Genomic DNA, 15473 nt, shown 5'->3' with positions numbered 1-15473 from the left:
ACTTCAGCTGAAATAAAAAAAAATATATAAATAAAATAAAGTAAAATAAAATAAAATAAAATAAGCAATTACTAGGCCATTTATTTTATTGAAAGTACTTGATAATTTACACAAATAAAATTATTTACAATTAAATGGACTATATATGTTCCCAAAATAAAATACATTGGGTAAATTGGATTATGTCCTGCAGTGACTCTTTATTTTATTGATCTGAGGTTGAATACTTCACAATAAATCAAAAATGATGAGAAGTGTAATAAGAAGACTCTAAGAGTTAACACAGGAATTCAGATAAGAAAATGTATTTAATTTTAATGAAAGCACTTGACAACCCACAAAAACTTGTACAGAGCACTTTTATGTATCATAAGATACACTATAAATATAACCAAAATAAAATATGGGGATTTATATTAAAATACACATCCAAAAGGAATTATTTCTTGTTATAAATTGCTAATAAGGTGTCAAAATCAAATCATGATGTACATTTATTAACTGATGAGCAATAACTTGAAATCCTCTATACACAAAATGTTTAATATAGCATGTTTTACAGGTTTAGTCTTTTATTTGTTCTTTCATATGTCATTTACAGTGAACCAGGACAGATGCACTGGTGTTCAACCGAATCTATAAATTATCTCTGATTTATTGAAACATATTTAACAGATTGACGACGGGTCTCTTTCGCTTTTCGTCCGTTTGTCCCTCAACTCCTGCCGTAACAAAAAGGAGGCGGGACTAAAGAGGTCACGGAACAGAGGCATGCTGGGAAAACACGTGTAGCAGAACATCCCAAAGGTATGTGTAAATATCGGTGATTATTGATGTTTTGATGAATTTATTAGTTAATTTGTTCGTGTATTTCCCATGTCCGTATACTCAGTGTGGTTTGTAATTGGATCTAGTTCCGGGTTTTGTCTTAAATCACACGTGAACCGAAAAAGCACAAAATACAGGCGAGAACCCCTAACAAATAACACACAAACTATGACTTTATGCGACAAATCTATCTGTTAAGTCAAGTCGAGAGTCATGTCGTAGATTGTCCTGTAAATGTAAGAAAACCGTAGAATTTACTCCACTGTTACAACGTACACTACAGTAATATGTGTTGGTCAGTCTGATTTTGTGATTCAGGGTTCAACTTGAAAGTTAAGACAGTTAAGTGTTACGCGTTTTTTGTTCCATTCATATAATTCCACGTGAAAACAGCAGGTCATTCAGTTTAATGTTTGTCAGAAGAAAAACAACAGATTTCCAGAGAATTAAACCCGCTTTTACTTTGTTAAATTTGATTGTATAGGTTCAGCAGTGAGTTTTTATTTCATTGATGTGAGGTAGAATATCTGATTAAAACATTTAAATGATGTGAAGGATCATAAGAAAACAATAAGAATTAACGCAAGAATTCAGATAATGTTCATTATTTCTAGAAGAATAATGACTCATGTCCATGAGAACTCTAATCCATCTAATGTGAAAACCTATAAATATTCTTGAATTCTTTTACAGATGTTGTTAAACAGAATCTAATCAAATGTTTAAATGAACCAAAGCCTTCTTTCATGACGAGTGATGAGGTAATGGCTTTTGTAAATAATGTGTAGGAATGTTTTAATGTAATCACACTGTTCTTCATCCCATTTTTAAGAATTGAAATAAGCTTCAGCTGACCCTCTGATGGGTCCTCACATGCTAATTGGGAACTCAGAACTTTTCCCATCTCATGACATGGGTTTTCATGGAAATAATTCAAGTGAAAACCTCTGTTAAATTAAGGAGACATTAAACACTCAGGAACAGCTGATCCAAAGTGTTTCTTGGATGTTCAGAGTAAATTTCAGCTATGTCTTGGAGATGCAACAGAGAATCAGAAAATGATGAAAGAGGATTAACTTTGAAAACATTTCAACACAGTGGATCATGAATGGTTTCTTTCTTCTGTTTGTCTCTTCTTGTTAGTATTATTTTATGAGTCTCTGACTTTAATTGAGATATGTTTATAAAATGAAACATGTCACTGTGATCAAAGAATAAGATCATGTATTTGTTCAGAATATGAGGCTAAGAGAGGGTTCAGGAGCAGTAAAACAAATTAAAACTACATCTGCAAGGAATATTAACACATTCTCAGGGAAAAGGGTTAGAGGACCAGTTAAATTCTGTCATTGTAGAGTAGAGGAGCCAGGCTTGTTCCTCATGTTGTCCAATTTTTATTTTTTTTTTTACCAGGTGACTGTTTCACTTCAGTCATGTCGTCCAAAAAGAAGCAGGATGTGGACGAGCGCTTCGCCCGGGTGCAGAAGGACCCCAGGTTCTGGGAGATGCCTGAGAGAGAACGCAAGATCAAGATTGATAAGCGCTTCCAGTCCATGTTCCATGATGAGCGTTTCAAGGTCAAGTACACGGTGGACAAGCGAGGCCGTCCCATCAACCACACGTCCACAGAGGACCTGAAGCGCTTCTACAAACTGTCTGACTCAGAGGATGAGGAGGACGCGACGAGTAAGAAGACAGACGCAAAGAAGAAAAAGAAGAAGATAAAGGAAGGGGAGTTGAAAACTGATGGAGCTAAAGGAGAGAAACCTGAACGAGGAGTCCGAGTCATTGAGGAAGGTCAGGAGATGGTTCTGAAGCTGGAGGTCACTGTCATCTGCTGGTCTTTTATTCAGTCGTTTACAGACTTCAGTTAAAATCTAATGTCTCCTCCTGCTTTGACCTTTGACCTTTAAACCCAGAGCAGTGAATTCACTCAACTGTAACTTTTATTTTCAGATAAAGATGAGGAGCAGCAAAGTGAAGAGGATGACGCCTCAGACCTGGGAGAAGATGCCACAGACATTAGTGATGATGACGATGAAGAGGAAGGTAGTGCTGAGGAGGAGGAAGGCAGTGACATGGACAGTGGATCAGACGAGGAAGAAGAGTCTGGTCTGGACTCAGACGACAGCGACAGCGGACCAGATCTTGCCAGAGGGAAGGGTAACATCGAGACCAGCTCCGATGAGGACGATGAAGAGGATGAGGTGGACATGATCCTGCGGAGAGAGGAAGAGGAGATCGAACATGACTGGGGCGAGCTGTGCAAAGACGCCCCGCGAAGCGATGAGGTGGGGGATGATCGCATCACATGACCTGGAAACACAACTTATTCATCATGTTTACCCTGTGTTTGTGAACATTTTGTTTGGTGAACACAGTGTTTGATGTTTTGTGTGTGTGTCCCAGGTGTCTACCCGTCTGGCTGTCTGTAACATGGACTGGGACCGGATGAAGGCCAAAGACCTGCTGGCTCTGTTCAACTCCTTTGTCCCTAAAGGCGGAGCCGTGCTGTCGGTGAAGGTAAAGCTGCTCTGAAAGAGTTTATCCACCAGAACAGTCCTCAAAGTCCATTATAGTAGTACTTTTCTAGATGCAGTCATGACACACATGGACAGGGATGACGTTAAAGACCTGTTAAACCCTGGCCCATTTGTTTCCAGTCCAACTATGGATTAGCCGATAGTAAAAGCTTCATTCATATAAAACCATGTTATGATCAGTGGGAAATAAATGTGATGTGTTTGTCAGTAAAAGTCTTAAACTCATAAAATATTTGCAATTGTGCTTGAATAAACCTCAGAAATATATGGAAAAATGATCTAAAAGAACTATAATTGAAGTTGGCAAAAACAAGATTTGTGTCGGAACCAAAAGTTTTGGCCATGATGAAACTATTGCAATTAAACTCATTTCCATAGAATTAAATCAATAATAATTCTTATGAAATAACCACATGGAAACACTCATTTTCTATTCTGTGTTGAATTATATGAAATTCTGTTTTATTATCGTCACAAAGTAGTTGTACCACACATTCATTTCTGAATAACAGTAAAAATAAATAGGATGTGTTAAAATATTTCAATACATTTAGCAAAAACAGTGGAAGACTGATGTTTTTTTAGGGATGCTCTGATTTGCATTTTTGGCCTCTGATACTAATTTCGATACCGGGGTTTCAGTATCTGCCAATACTGATCCGATACAAAAAATAATTATACCAGTGCTGAATTACCTAATAAACTCTAAAGCTCATTTTGACATCTTTTATCTCATTTATAATGTTAATGTGTTTGTACACTTACTGGTAGAGTTCAGATAGAGCCGTCTCGGATAAACATTTTCATTTGACCATGTGGTATCGTGGTTCCAGGTGGTTTACTAGGAGCCTGAAGCCCTTGTTCCCAATGACAGACAGCGGTTGCCCATCCATAATGATAAAATCCAGTACCCTTTTGGTGGTTTTTGTTGCTTTCATACTGTTCATACTGTTTTTTTCCTTTGTCTGCCAAAATTAGCTGTTTCATACCGTCTCCTTTTTGCTTTTTTAGTTTGATGAACTCCACAGGCTCTTTACTATGAAATCACTCGAGGTGTTTGATTAAGTTTGTTGTATTATAACTCAAGGCTTACTCACCACCCCTGGGAATGTTGGCCTTGCAGATATTACAAGTAGCTGTGGATGTTGTTGGTGAAGTTAGGCTGAAATACTTTGACACAGGTGAGCCTTTCCCTCGTTCCACCGCTGCTCTGTGTATTGAGCATGTTGCTGCTGCATGACGTCACACGCACCACTCTTGGCACAGAATTATTCGAATCAGAGCCGTTGAAATAAATGGTTATTGTACGGCTGTGGATGGAATATTACGCCACTACGGATCAGCTTATTGTCACTGTTACCTGATCTAAATTTTAATTCTGTATCGGGGCTGATGCAAATGTTGGATTGGGGCATCCCTAATGTTTTTCTTCAGGTAAAGTTTTCATAATCAGATTAATGTGCTCAGATGTCAGGATTTTGTTTTGAAAGGTCAGAGATGTGTTCCACTGTAAATGAAGTGATGTGGATTCAGGAGGATTTTATTCTTCGACAGTTTAACATGTTTCAACTGCCTTCAGTACCTGTTAAACCCTGGTCCATTTGTTTTAGTCGGAATCATTTGTTATTTCATTCAATGCAAAACAAAACAGTGGATTAGCCAATAGAACCTTCATTCATATAAAATCAAGTTATGATCAGAAAACAGCAAAGTGACCTTTAATTTTTGCTCTTCTTTGTCTTGTTCAGTGAATTAGATAAATAATCCTAGTTTGTTGGATCTGCTTAGTGTTAGCTTAGCGCTGCAACATTTCTCTCATTGGTCTGTTTTATTGAATTATTCCTGACATACGCTGGTCTCAGACTGTTAGACTGGTTTACAAATTTAACCTTTTAAGTGTTTGTTTGAGTTGGTGTATATTTATGTACATTTCTGCAAGTGCCATGTAGCGTTACCGTGGTAACACAGATGGAACTGTGGTTGCTCCTGGTAACCAGGGGAAACCGGGCTTAAGAAGCTACATCTTAATGCTGTGTTTGTTCTGCAGGTTAAAGCTTCCAGATCTTTAACTCATATGTGACTCAGATCAGTTTATTTTATATCAGCAAAACTCATATTGAATCGGACCTTTTTAGTGCAGTTTCTAATAATAATAACTTCGTATATCGCACTTTAACAAACAGCTGTATTATAGGTAATGTAGTAGTTTATGTAGTTTATAGGTAATACGATAAAGCAGTGTAACAGCGCCACCATTTGGCCTTCATACGATGCTGATGCCACGTTGTCCACACGAATGCAGATAAACATGTCCACAAGTTGGACAACAACAACTATGGACACTGGACATGTTTGGAGTCGGTTTTACGTTATCATGTGGACAGATGTTTAGTAAAATGAAGGTCAGGTGGTCAGAATTTTTTTAGAACTGAAGAAAAAAATATCTGTTTAGACAAATATTTGTATGAACATGGACATAAAAATCCACCAAACACCTCCACCTCTTCTTCTGCATCTCCCTTTTCACACTTCAGTTCCAGTGAAAGCCTGTTTGTGAACCATTTCAGCTTTTGAACCAGTTTAATTTTGGTCAAAAATGTCCTGAAATAGAGTCAAGAAGTGTAACTGTTGGTGTAAAAGGTTTGACTGAACAGACTGAAGCTGTTTTCAGTTTTCTCTGCTTTGTGCTCAGTGACTCCTACATATATGCATACATCTGTGATAGAGATGAGCAGCAGTGCATTCTGGGTGTTGTTGTGCAGATTTTCCCATCTGATTTCGGGAAGGAGAGGCTGAAGTTGGAGGCGACACAGGGTCCGATGGAACTGAGAGCTCTGCCCGATGACTCTGAAGACGACACCGAGGAGGAGAAGTGAGTCTGAGATCACATGAACCTAAACCTAATCCTGAACCTAAACCTAATCCTGAACCTGAACCTAATCCTGAACCCAATGTCCAGGTTTTTTATTCATTCACTGGCATCAAATGGTTTCCACGGTTCAGTTAAAATACTCAAAGCATTAATTCAGTAATCATCATAACACCTGCAAAAAAAGAAGTAATTTCTTCCCTCTCGGTTCTTTTTGGGTCCTCTTTGGTTTTTGTCGTCGGTTGAATTGAATTAGGTGATTTGAACACATTAGGGATTTACCACCAAAATCTTGTTCATTTTTCAATTTCTGTTCAGTATTTTTCATCAAGAGTTGGAGAGTTTTGTAGATGAATTACAGAATTTGAGTTAGATTTTTACTTTTATTTTGCTGTTCACTGACCTGATTTGTTTACATAGTTATTGAAGTGTTTGTTTATATTTACTCTTGATTTGCGTTTAATTTCAGACCTTTTTTCTTCTCTAGACTCACTCCACATTATTACCTGTACAAATCCACTCAGTTGTCGTCTAGTTTGCTTATACAGTCATTAGTTGTAGATCTGCTCGGTCAGATCCACATTATTCACTTTCTGAAGCGTAGAATTCTCCCCCTCGTCAGTTCTTCACAGCAGAACAGGACGATGGATTTATTTATGTTTGTGAGAGAAGGATCAGATGGTCTTCTCATGATTGATGTGATGAATCTGATGATGTGATGGATGTACATTGTCTCACAGGGTCTACAGAGAGAAGATGCGTGACTACCAGTTCAAGAGGTTGAAGTACTTCTATGGCGTGGTAGAGTGCGACTCGTCCGACACTGCGGCGAAGATCTACAACGAGTGTGACGGTTACGAGTACGAGAGCAGCTGCTCCGTCCTGGACCTCCGGTACCAGAACAGAACACAACCCAGTAACAGAACATAACAGATCGCTACAAAACACAACAGAAGATGACGAAAGGACCAAAGGAACGTCGTCAAGGCATAAAAACATAGAAACCCATAAACACACTATTAAGTTTCTGATCCAGATCCATGTTTTCCTTGCGGTTCTTTTTTTTTTTTTTCATAAATATATTTATTGTTGTTTTCATGGTTTTATAAGAACAGGCAACAACACCCACACATCAAAACAATCCCTACCATCCCCCACCTCCCACCCACTCCCAGTGCAACAAAATATACTTGACAGACACAACTTAATTGTCTATACAGACAAGTCCTTTATAAATTGCAAAAAAAAGTGTCTTTAATCTTTCCTTTAGCCAGATACGTCAGCTGTGCCAGTGCCAGGTTAGAAGACATTTCTTTAATCCACTGGTTCACTGTGGGTCCTTGAATGTCTTTCCATTTCAAAGAAATAACTCGTTTAGCTGTTGCGGTGGTTTTTGTTTTATTTTCTGTATCTTAAATATTTTTTCAGCTCGTTGATTCTGATCAGTTTCATCCAGTTTTCATCTCACCGGCCGATTGGCCAGGAGTTATAAAATTCTTCAAACATCTTCTCTGATGAAATTACTGGTCGGATTTGTTTCAAAGTTCATATGTAGCTTCCTAAGGACAATGTCTATATAGTTTGTTCAGTTTTAGAAATTTTGTTTTTTGATGAATTTTTGAAATATAAAAAATTTGCCTTTACTTATGAGCCATATTTTGATGGTTTATAAGCTGGAAATAGTTAGAGATATTGAAATAGTGACTATTGATCGCTGATAGGATTCATTGAATTAGTTGAGTTCTCCTCCAGTGGAAGTACCACCCACTTCTATTGGGAGATTGATCTCCTGCATCCAGACTACAGGACTCTAACATAACAGCAGAACCTGACAACCTCGCACTTTCGGCTTATTGATTCTTGATTGAACATGCCAGTGAGCTACAGGGCCATTGATCCCATTTTTATTCATTGATTTGATTTATTCCCAGGTTTATTCCCAATGACGTCACCTTTGATGATGAACCCAAAGACGTGGCGACTGACGTCAATCTGACATCCTACACACCCAAACTGTTCACCTCTTCCGCCTCGTCCACGTCCAAGGTAACAATGGCACATTCTCCACATTTAGATGTTTCTCTGCTTCTTCATCTTAAATAAAAACTCTGAATGTCTGCGTCCATCAGGTGCAGCTGACGTGGGATGAGACGGACCATGAGCGAGTCAGCGCCCTCAACAGGAAGTTCAACAAAAATGAGCTGCTGGACATGGACTTCAACGCCTACCTCGCATCGTCCAGTGAAGAAGACGAGGAGAAGGAAGACGAAGGGATTCAGTTTGGAGTTGAAGATGCAGCAGAAGGTGAGACTGTTTTCTTTGTGGTTTAGATCTCGTTAGTTTAACTTTATTTTTAAGTTAATGTCATAGTATAATCTTTAATGTCATGAACTTTGCTGTCGTTTTTGCAGCTGATCAGGCAGAGGAACCTGTGGACGAGAGGAAAACCAAAGAAGAGGAGAAGAAGACGAAGAAGAAGAAGAGTGAGAAGCAAATCTCAAAGTACAGGGAGCTGCTCAAAGGCATTCAGGACAAAGAGAAGAAGCTGAAGGAGGACAAGGACATGGAGATGGAGATCACCTGGGTTCCAGGTAGGACCACATGATGCCACTGTGACTCCCTGTAACAGCTGGTGAGAAGTTTTATTTTTATGGGAAGGATGTAGAGGACGGTGGTGAGAGCATCCATGTTTATGAAGGACACGGATGGACAGAGCAGGTTGGATAGTGAATACATTGGTAGAAGGATGATGAAGATGTTCTGCACCAGGCAGGAGGAAAAGAGGAAGAGCAAAGAGGAGATTTATGGATGTGGAGAAGAACATGAACGTAGAAGATGAAGGAAATGGAGTGAGATGGAAGGAGGATATGGAGACACACAAAGGAGGAAGAGTAGAGTAGGAGAAAAGAGTGGGAGGAGGAGTAATTGGAATACTAGTAGTAATAGGAGTACTAGTGGTAATAGGAGTGCTGGTAACAATGGATTTAGTGGCAGTAGTAATAAGACTACTAGTAGTAATAGGTTAAGTGGTAGTAGTAATAAGAGTACTAGTAGTAATAGGTTGAGTGGTGGTAATAGAAGAACTAGTAGTAATAGGAGTAGTAGTAGTAATCAGTTGAGCGGTAGTAATTGGAGCACTAGTAGTAATAGGTTGAGCGGTAGTAGTAATCGGAGTACTAGTAGTAATAGCTTGAGTGGTAGTAGTAATAGGAGTACTAGTAGTAATAGGTTGTGGTAGTAATAGAAGTACTAGTAGTAATAGGAGTGGTAGTAGTAATAGGAGTGGTAGTAGTAATAGGTCGAGTGGTAGTAGTAATAGGAACACTAGTAGTAATAGGTTGAGTGGTAGTAGTAATAGATTGAGTGGTAGTAATAGGAGTACTAGTAGTAATAGGAGTGGTAGTAGTAATAGGTTGAGTCGTAGTAGTAATAAGAGCACTAGTAGTAATAGGTTGATTGGTAGTAGTAATAGGAGTACTAGTAGTAATAGGTTGAGTGGTAGTAGTAGTAATAGGAGTACTAGTAGTAATAGGTTGAGTGGTGGTAGTAGTAGTGGTGGCAGGAGGAGGGGAAACATGTTTTAATTACATGTTGGGAATAAAACCAACATTTTCTCTAACAACCAACATGAATTGAAAATTCTCCCCCAAATCTGGGATTAAACAGGTTCATGTTTGTTCATAACAGTACAGACAGTATGACCAGTGGGCCACCAGAGGGCGCTGTCAGCTCCTGGGTCAAAGTTTTACCTGTATTGGATGGACACATTTGGAGACACGAGGCATCGACACAGTATCATGAATACAAGAAACACTTTGAAGGGACTGAATGTTCAGTTTCTGCTGGTCCTCTGTGTCTCCGTCCAGTTTTATCTGAAACTTGTGTTAGAATCGGGGTCTAAAGCGATGAAATCTGTTCAGAAACAACAGGATTCAGTTTAGTTTCTCACGCTCATCATATGAAGCTTCAGATGTTGAGATTTGTCATGTTTTTTTGGTTTTTTTAAATTATTATTATTATGTTATTTGTTCAGGACTGAAGGAGACGACAGAGACGCTGGTGAAGAAGAAGCTGGAGGGGAGGGAGAAGATGACGCCATGGGAGGAGTTTCTGCAAAAGAAGAAGGACCGTAGGAAGCAGAAGAAAGACAGAAGGAAACAGGTGAAGACACAAACGAGTACAGACTTGAACCTGGGGCGTCAGACTCATTTTAGTTCAGGTCCCATCTTCAGACCAGTAAAATAACAGGGAAATAATGACAAATCTGAATGTTTCTCTGTTCTGTCTAATGTTAAATTGTGACCTAAAAACCAAAATCTGATTGTGTCACATCAGGCTGACGAGACAGAGCTCAGCGACGACGAACTTCCTCCAGATGTCGACCTCAACGACCCGTTCTTCGCTGAGGAGCTCGTGGCCTCAGGTAATCTAAACCACTGTTGGTCAGATCGATGAGTCACGTGATCAGTGCGAACATGAGGCTTTTGGATTCTTAAAGGTGAAGACTAATAAATATATAATATACCGTACTTTCTGGACTATAAGCCACACCTGACTATAAGCCGCACCCACCCTGTCTCCAACGTCTCATTATCGAGTCATTGATGCCAAGCTTACGTGCAGCACCTCTGTTTCCTACTTCATCAGCCAGATCAATCGTTAGCCCAGAAAACATAAATTAGCCACATCATTTTAGAGCCGTGGGTTCACAGTGTGTGGAAAAAAGTAGCAGCTTATAGACCGGAAAGTACGGTACACTGCCCGGCCCAAAAAAAAAAAAAAAAAGAAAGTCGCTCATGCAATATTTGACTGCACCACCTTTGGTTTTGATTCCAGGAGACATTCACTGTCACATCGTTTTTGCCACATTGTGCTTATGTGGTGTCACAATAGGGTTCATAATATTTTTTCCATCCATAGTTGCATTCATTTTTGGTTAGTGATGATGGAGAATCAGACCGCTGCATCAAGTCTTCATCACATAAGAGGACACTTCCCGCATCAGTTAGAGTTCAATAACCCGTTCCAGATGAAACATTATTAACCACTGCAGTACTTACCCATGGAAGGATCAGAACTATTTACTAACTTAAATCCAGGCAGTTCCTTTTTTTGTGTCCAGCTGTTTATTTAACTCTAACTGATGCAGTAAGTGTCCTCTCATGTCTTTAACGTCAAAAGGATTGGACAATGCCAGGACTGATCAGGATCATCAGGTTTGTGACAGAATGGTTCAGGAAGAATGAGACATCATTTACACACTAGGGATGCAACGGTACTTGGGAAAATGGTGTACCACTCGATCCGCCCTGCACGAGACAATCCACCCTTATGGACTGTGGGATTTCGGTTTGATAGATTTCTCTCTCTCTCTCTCTCTCTCTCTCACTCACTCGACATGCATGTGAGCACGTTGCGTGGGGAAGCCCCGCCCCTCTGTGAGAGACAGTGGAAAGGGATCTTGCACAGATCCACATCTTTTCCAAAACCGGCACCTGCCCGTACCCATATACATTAGACCCACAACCCGACCAGCAATTAAACACATTGTCTTCACAGTAACTCAATTTTAAGTTCCCGCGGGTTCCTGGCCCAGTGCCGTGACACACTATAACAAGGAAATGTGTATGTAGATAACCGTGGCGTTTTTATACCACCGTTTTCTTTTACATCCCTATGCAGAGCAGGAGCTTATTTATTTAAAAAAAACAAAAACAAAAAAAAAACCTTTGGGTCTTATGTGTGCACATGTCTGTTTTATACGACTGTACACAAATAGTCAAGGAATAAGAAAGGATTCTATTGTTCAGGGTTATTTTATTCAGTACAGTGATATAATTTGTTCCAACTGTGAAATGCAGTTTTTGCTCACAAAAAAAATAAAAATATAATTTTGGGAGAAAAAAACCTGTTCTTTACATTCAAAACACATACCAAAACTGTGGCCCAAAAACCGGGGTATGGACCGAACCGTGGGCTACCTGTACTGTTGCACCCCTATTTCACACATGGATTAGCCTCCATAAAGTCCAGACTCTAAAATTTGGGATGTGATGAGGACTTGATGTATAATCAAAAATTAATGCAACTATAGATGGAAAAAAATATTATGAACCTTATTGTGACACTACATATGCACTATGTGGCAAAAAAGATGTGCCAGTGAATGTCTCCAGGAATCAAAACCAAAGGTGGTGCAGTCAAATATTGCATGTGCGACTTCTTTTTTTTTTTGGTCGGTCATTGTAAAATGAACAAAGATGCAGAATCTGAAGTATCTGTTTTTAAACATCGGAACAGATCAGATGAACAAATTTCATCTTGTACATTCTTCACATGGTTAATGTTTTATGTTGTCATTTTGTCTGTGTAAGTCAATTCACATCCAAGGACACCATCACCACCTCAGATAAAATGAACACTGAAGTCAACTTGGATTCATCATCAGCAGAATTCAGAATTTCAAAATTTAGGAGAAAATGTTTGAAATAAAAAGACATTTGACAGACCTTTTAAGACTTAACATCGAGAAGAAAGAAGGTATCCTGCACACTGTCCATTCAACTTGCAAAAAACGTTAAGAACTTGAAAAGCTTTTAACGTTTTTTACAAGTTGAATGGACAGTGTGCAGGATACCTTCTTCTTCACTTATGCTCCTATGCACCTGTCCCCTGAAGACTTTTTCGGTGTGCACCAGCCTCCATACCTGGTTTTCACTGATCCCACAAAGATTTAAAATGGAAAATTAGTTTCTAAAAAACAGAAAAAGCCTCTATTTGTTGATGGTTTGATAGTTTCAGTTTAATTCTAAGGTGTTTATTGACGGTCCTGCAGATCTGAAGAAGAAACCAAAGAAGAAGAAGCAGGATGAGGCAGAGCGAACAGAGGAGGAGGAGGAGGAGCTGGAGAGACAGAAGGTCGGTAATAAAAACAGGTCACAGTGTTCAGATCTGGGGTCGGTTCAGCTGAATTGATTTAATAAAACGCTCCAAACTGTCCCGTGTGCAGGCGGAGATGGCGCTGCTGATGGAGGACGATGCTGGCGACACCAAACACAAACACTTCAACTATGACAAGATCGTGGAGCAGCAGAACCTGAGCAAGAAGAAGAAGAAGAAGCTGATGAAGAAAGGAGAGCAGCTGCCAGATGACGACCACTTCCAGGTAAGGACACAAGAAATCAAGAGAGAAATGTAACTCTGAGATGTACCAGACTCACGCACTGTCTCCGCCCTCCATCAGGTGGACGTCAACGACCCACGGTTCCAGGCCATGTTCACATCCCACCTCTTCAACCTGGACCCCTCCCACCCCAGCTACAAACAGACCAAGGCCACGCAGAGCATCCTGGCCGAGAAGCAGCGGCGACGGGAGCAGCAGTGGGAGGAGGAAGCAACTGCCGCCGCCAGCACTCAGAAGGCCACGCCCACACAGGAACCACCAACCGGAGGCAAAACGGATGAGACTTCAGCGAAGAGACCCATGGATCCAAGTCTGTCGCTGCTCGTTAAGTCCATCAAGAGCAAAACAGAGCAGTTTCAGGCGAGGAAGAAGCAGAAGTTGGTGTAGACTCGATGGCGATTGGTCATCACAGCTGTCAATTATTTACTCATCATCAATGACTGATGGAAATAGATTGATCAGACAATGACACGATGATGAAAACTACCCGAAGAGACAGAGACCAGCTTTGGGAAACTGTTAGTAGATGATGAAATTAACTCCTGTTGGCGAACAGAGGGGGCAGTGCCTATTAGCTGTACTGAAACCGGCCGCTAGGGGGTGACAGACGGACTCACCTGGAGGTTTTCTATCTTTGTGAATAAGTTTGTATTAAACACATCCTGCTGAGTCAGATCAGTTTTATTTCAGTAGAAAAATCAGCTTCATTAAGACACATTTATCAGATTTAAAAGATGAAACTCCAGATTTTTACAGATGAACATGTCATGACATTATTCCATATCTACTGCGGCTGTTGAATTAAAGGTCAGAGTAGAGGTTACATCAGTTCATTGAAGGCATCACAAGAAAATTCAACAGTGATCCAGGAGGAAAAGTTTGGATTATTCCAGATTATGAGGTTCGACACAGATGAATAAATGACACACAAGTCAAACGTTTACAGTCAAACCTGCGTCGACGCCTGAGTTTTTAATTTACATGTTTTTAGAAAAAGACAATGGAACCAGAAACGTGAACTTTTCAGTCTTTACTTAATGAATCTGGGTAAAAATGTTTCAATAAGTATTTTCATATCAGTCAGTAATTATCATTACATCACCAATAATCCATCTGTTCCATCCATTAAATCAATCAAAACAAACAACATTCTTCTACCATTTATCAGTCATCAGCGCCACCTTCTGGTCACACTATAGTCCAAACATGCCTGTTTCAGGGTTTTGGAAACATGGCCATTGTTGTGTTGAATAAAACTAAGCTCCTCCCTCAGTTAATAATCCAACCACAGCTCAGTTTCTGAATTAAACGACAAACAACCAAAAAAAACCACCACGTTAGGACAATGTGCTCGTCTTTGAGGTGAAAACTGAGAATTTGGAAAATGCTGCTGTGATATTTCTAATCTAGATGAAAATACTCATGAGAGAACTAAAGAAACACTGATGTGCCATGAAAAAGATTATTATATTTAAGGTTTTACAATTTTAGAGACAATGGTATGAATGAGCAGTTGGAGAAGTTGTAATAAAGTGGAATTCATCTTTAAAAAAGTCACATCTGATTAATTTCAGAGTAAAAGGCACTGAATCACCTGTTTAACACCGACATAGGTTATTACCTCAAAACAGCGGCTTTACATTAGTATGCATTTATGGTAAAGCCATAAAAAACTAAACTAATCTGTAAGTATTTCCTCAGTAAATCAGACCTGATCAAACCAACTTTACCCTTTACGACCCAGAACTAGTTTTATGGTGACTTTCCCCAAGTTATTGCCATATATTATTATATTTTCCTGTTTTTGAATTTTTCAGTGTAAATAATGTATTTTTCTATAAGTAATTCACTGAGCATGTAGATGTTCATTAAAGCTCAGAGTAAATTCAGAGGTTATTATATCAAAACAGAGAAAACTGAAGAAAAAGTGACTTGCAGTAAAATATTGACTGAACATAAAAACAAGCATATGCAACCTTATTTTCTTCATTTTCTTCGCTATTTTTACCTCCGCCAAGGAGGTTATGTTTTTGCCGGTGTTGGTTTGTCT

The 15473-nt window shown here is 39.4% G+C and overlaps 1 protein-coding gene across 1 annotated transcript; it reads left to right on the top strand.

The window, feature by feature from the left end:
• The first annotated feature begins 753 nt into the window (after window positions 1-753).
• On the top strand, window positions 754-14752 carry esf1 (ESF1 nucleolar pre-rRNA processing protein). The gene is made up of 14 exons (XM_030138766.1): window positions 754-807; window positions 2242-2625; window positions 2785-3119; window positions 3238-3351; window positions 6134-6243; window positions 6981-7133; window positions 8172-8286; window positions 8370-8544; window positions 8652-8831; window positions 10274-10401; window positions 10576-10663; window positions 13076-13158; window positions 13250-13405; window positions 13484-14752. The coding sequence occupies exons 2-14, from the start codon at window positions 2262-2264 to the stop codon at window positions 13808-13810; spliced, it is 2328 nt and encodes a 775-aa protein (XP_029994626.1). The 5' UTR covers window positions 754-807; window positions 2242-2261; the 3' UTR covers window positions 13811-14752.
• The last annotated feature ends 721 nt before the right edge of the window (window positions 14753-15473 follow it).

The sequence above is a fragment of the Sphaeramia orbicularis genome, chromosome 1 (genome assembly GCF_902148855.1).
Source record: "Sphaeramia orbicularis chromosome 1, fSphaOr1.1, whole genome shotgun sequence".
In the NCBI taxonomy this organism is placed as follows: Eukaryota; Metazoa; Chordata; class Actinopteri; order Kurtiformes; family Apogonidae; genus Sphaeramia; species Sphaeramia orbicularis.
This window is presented reverse-complemented; position numbering and strand designations above follow the sequence as displayed.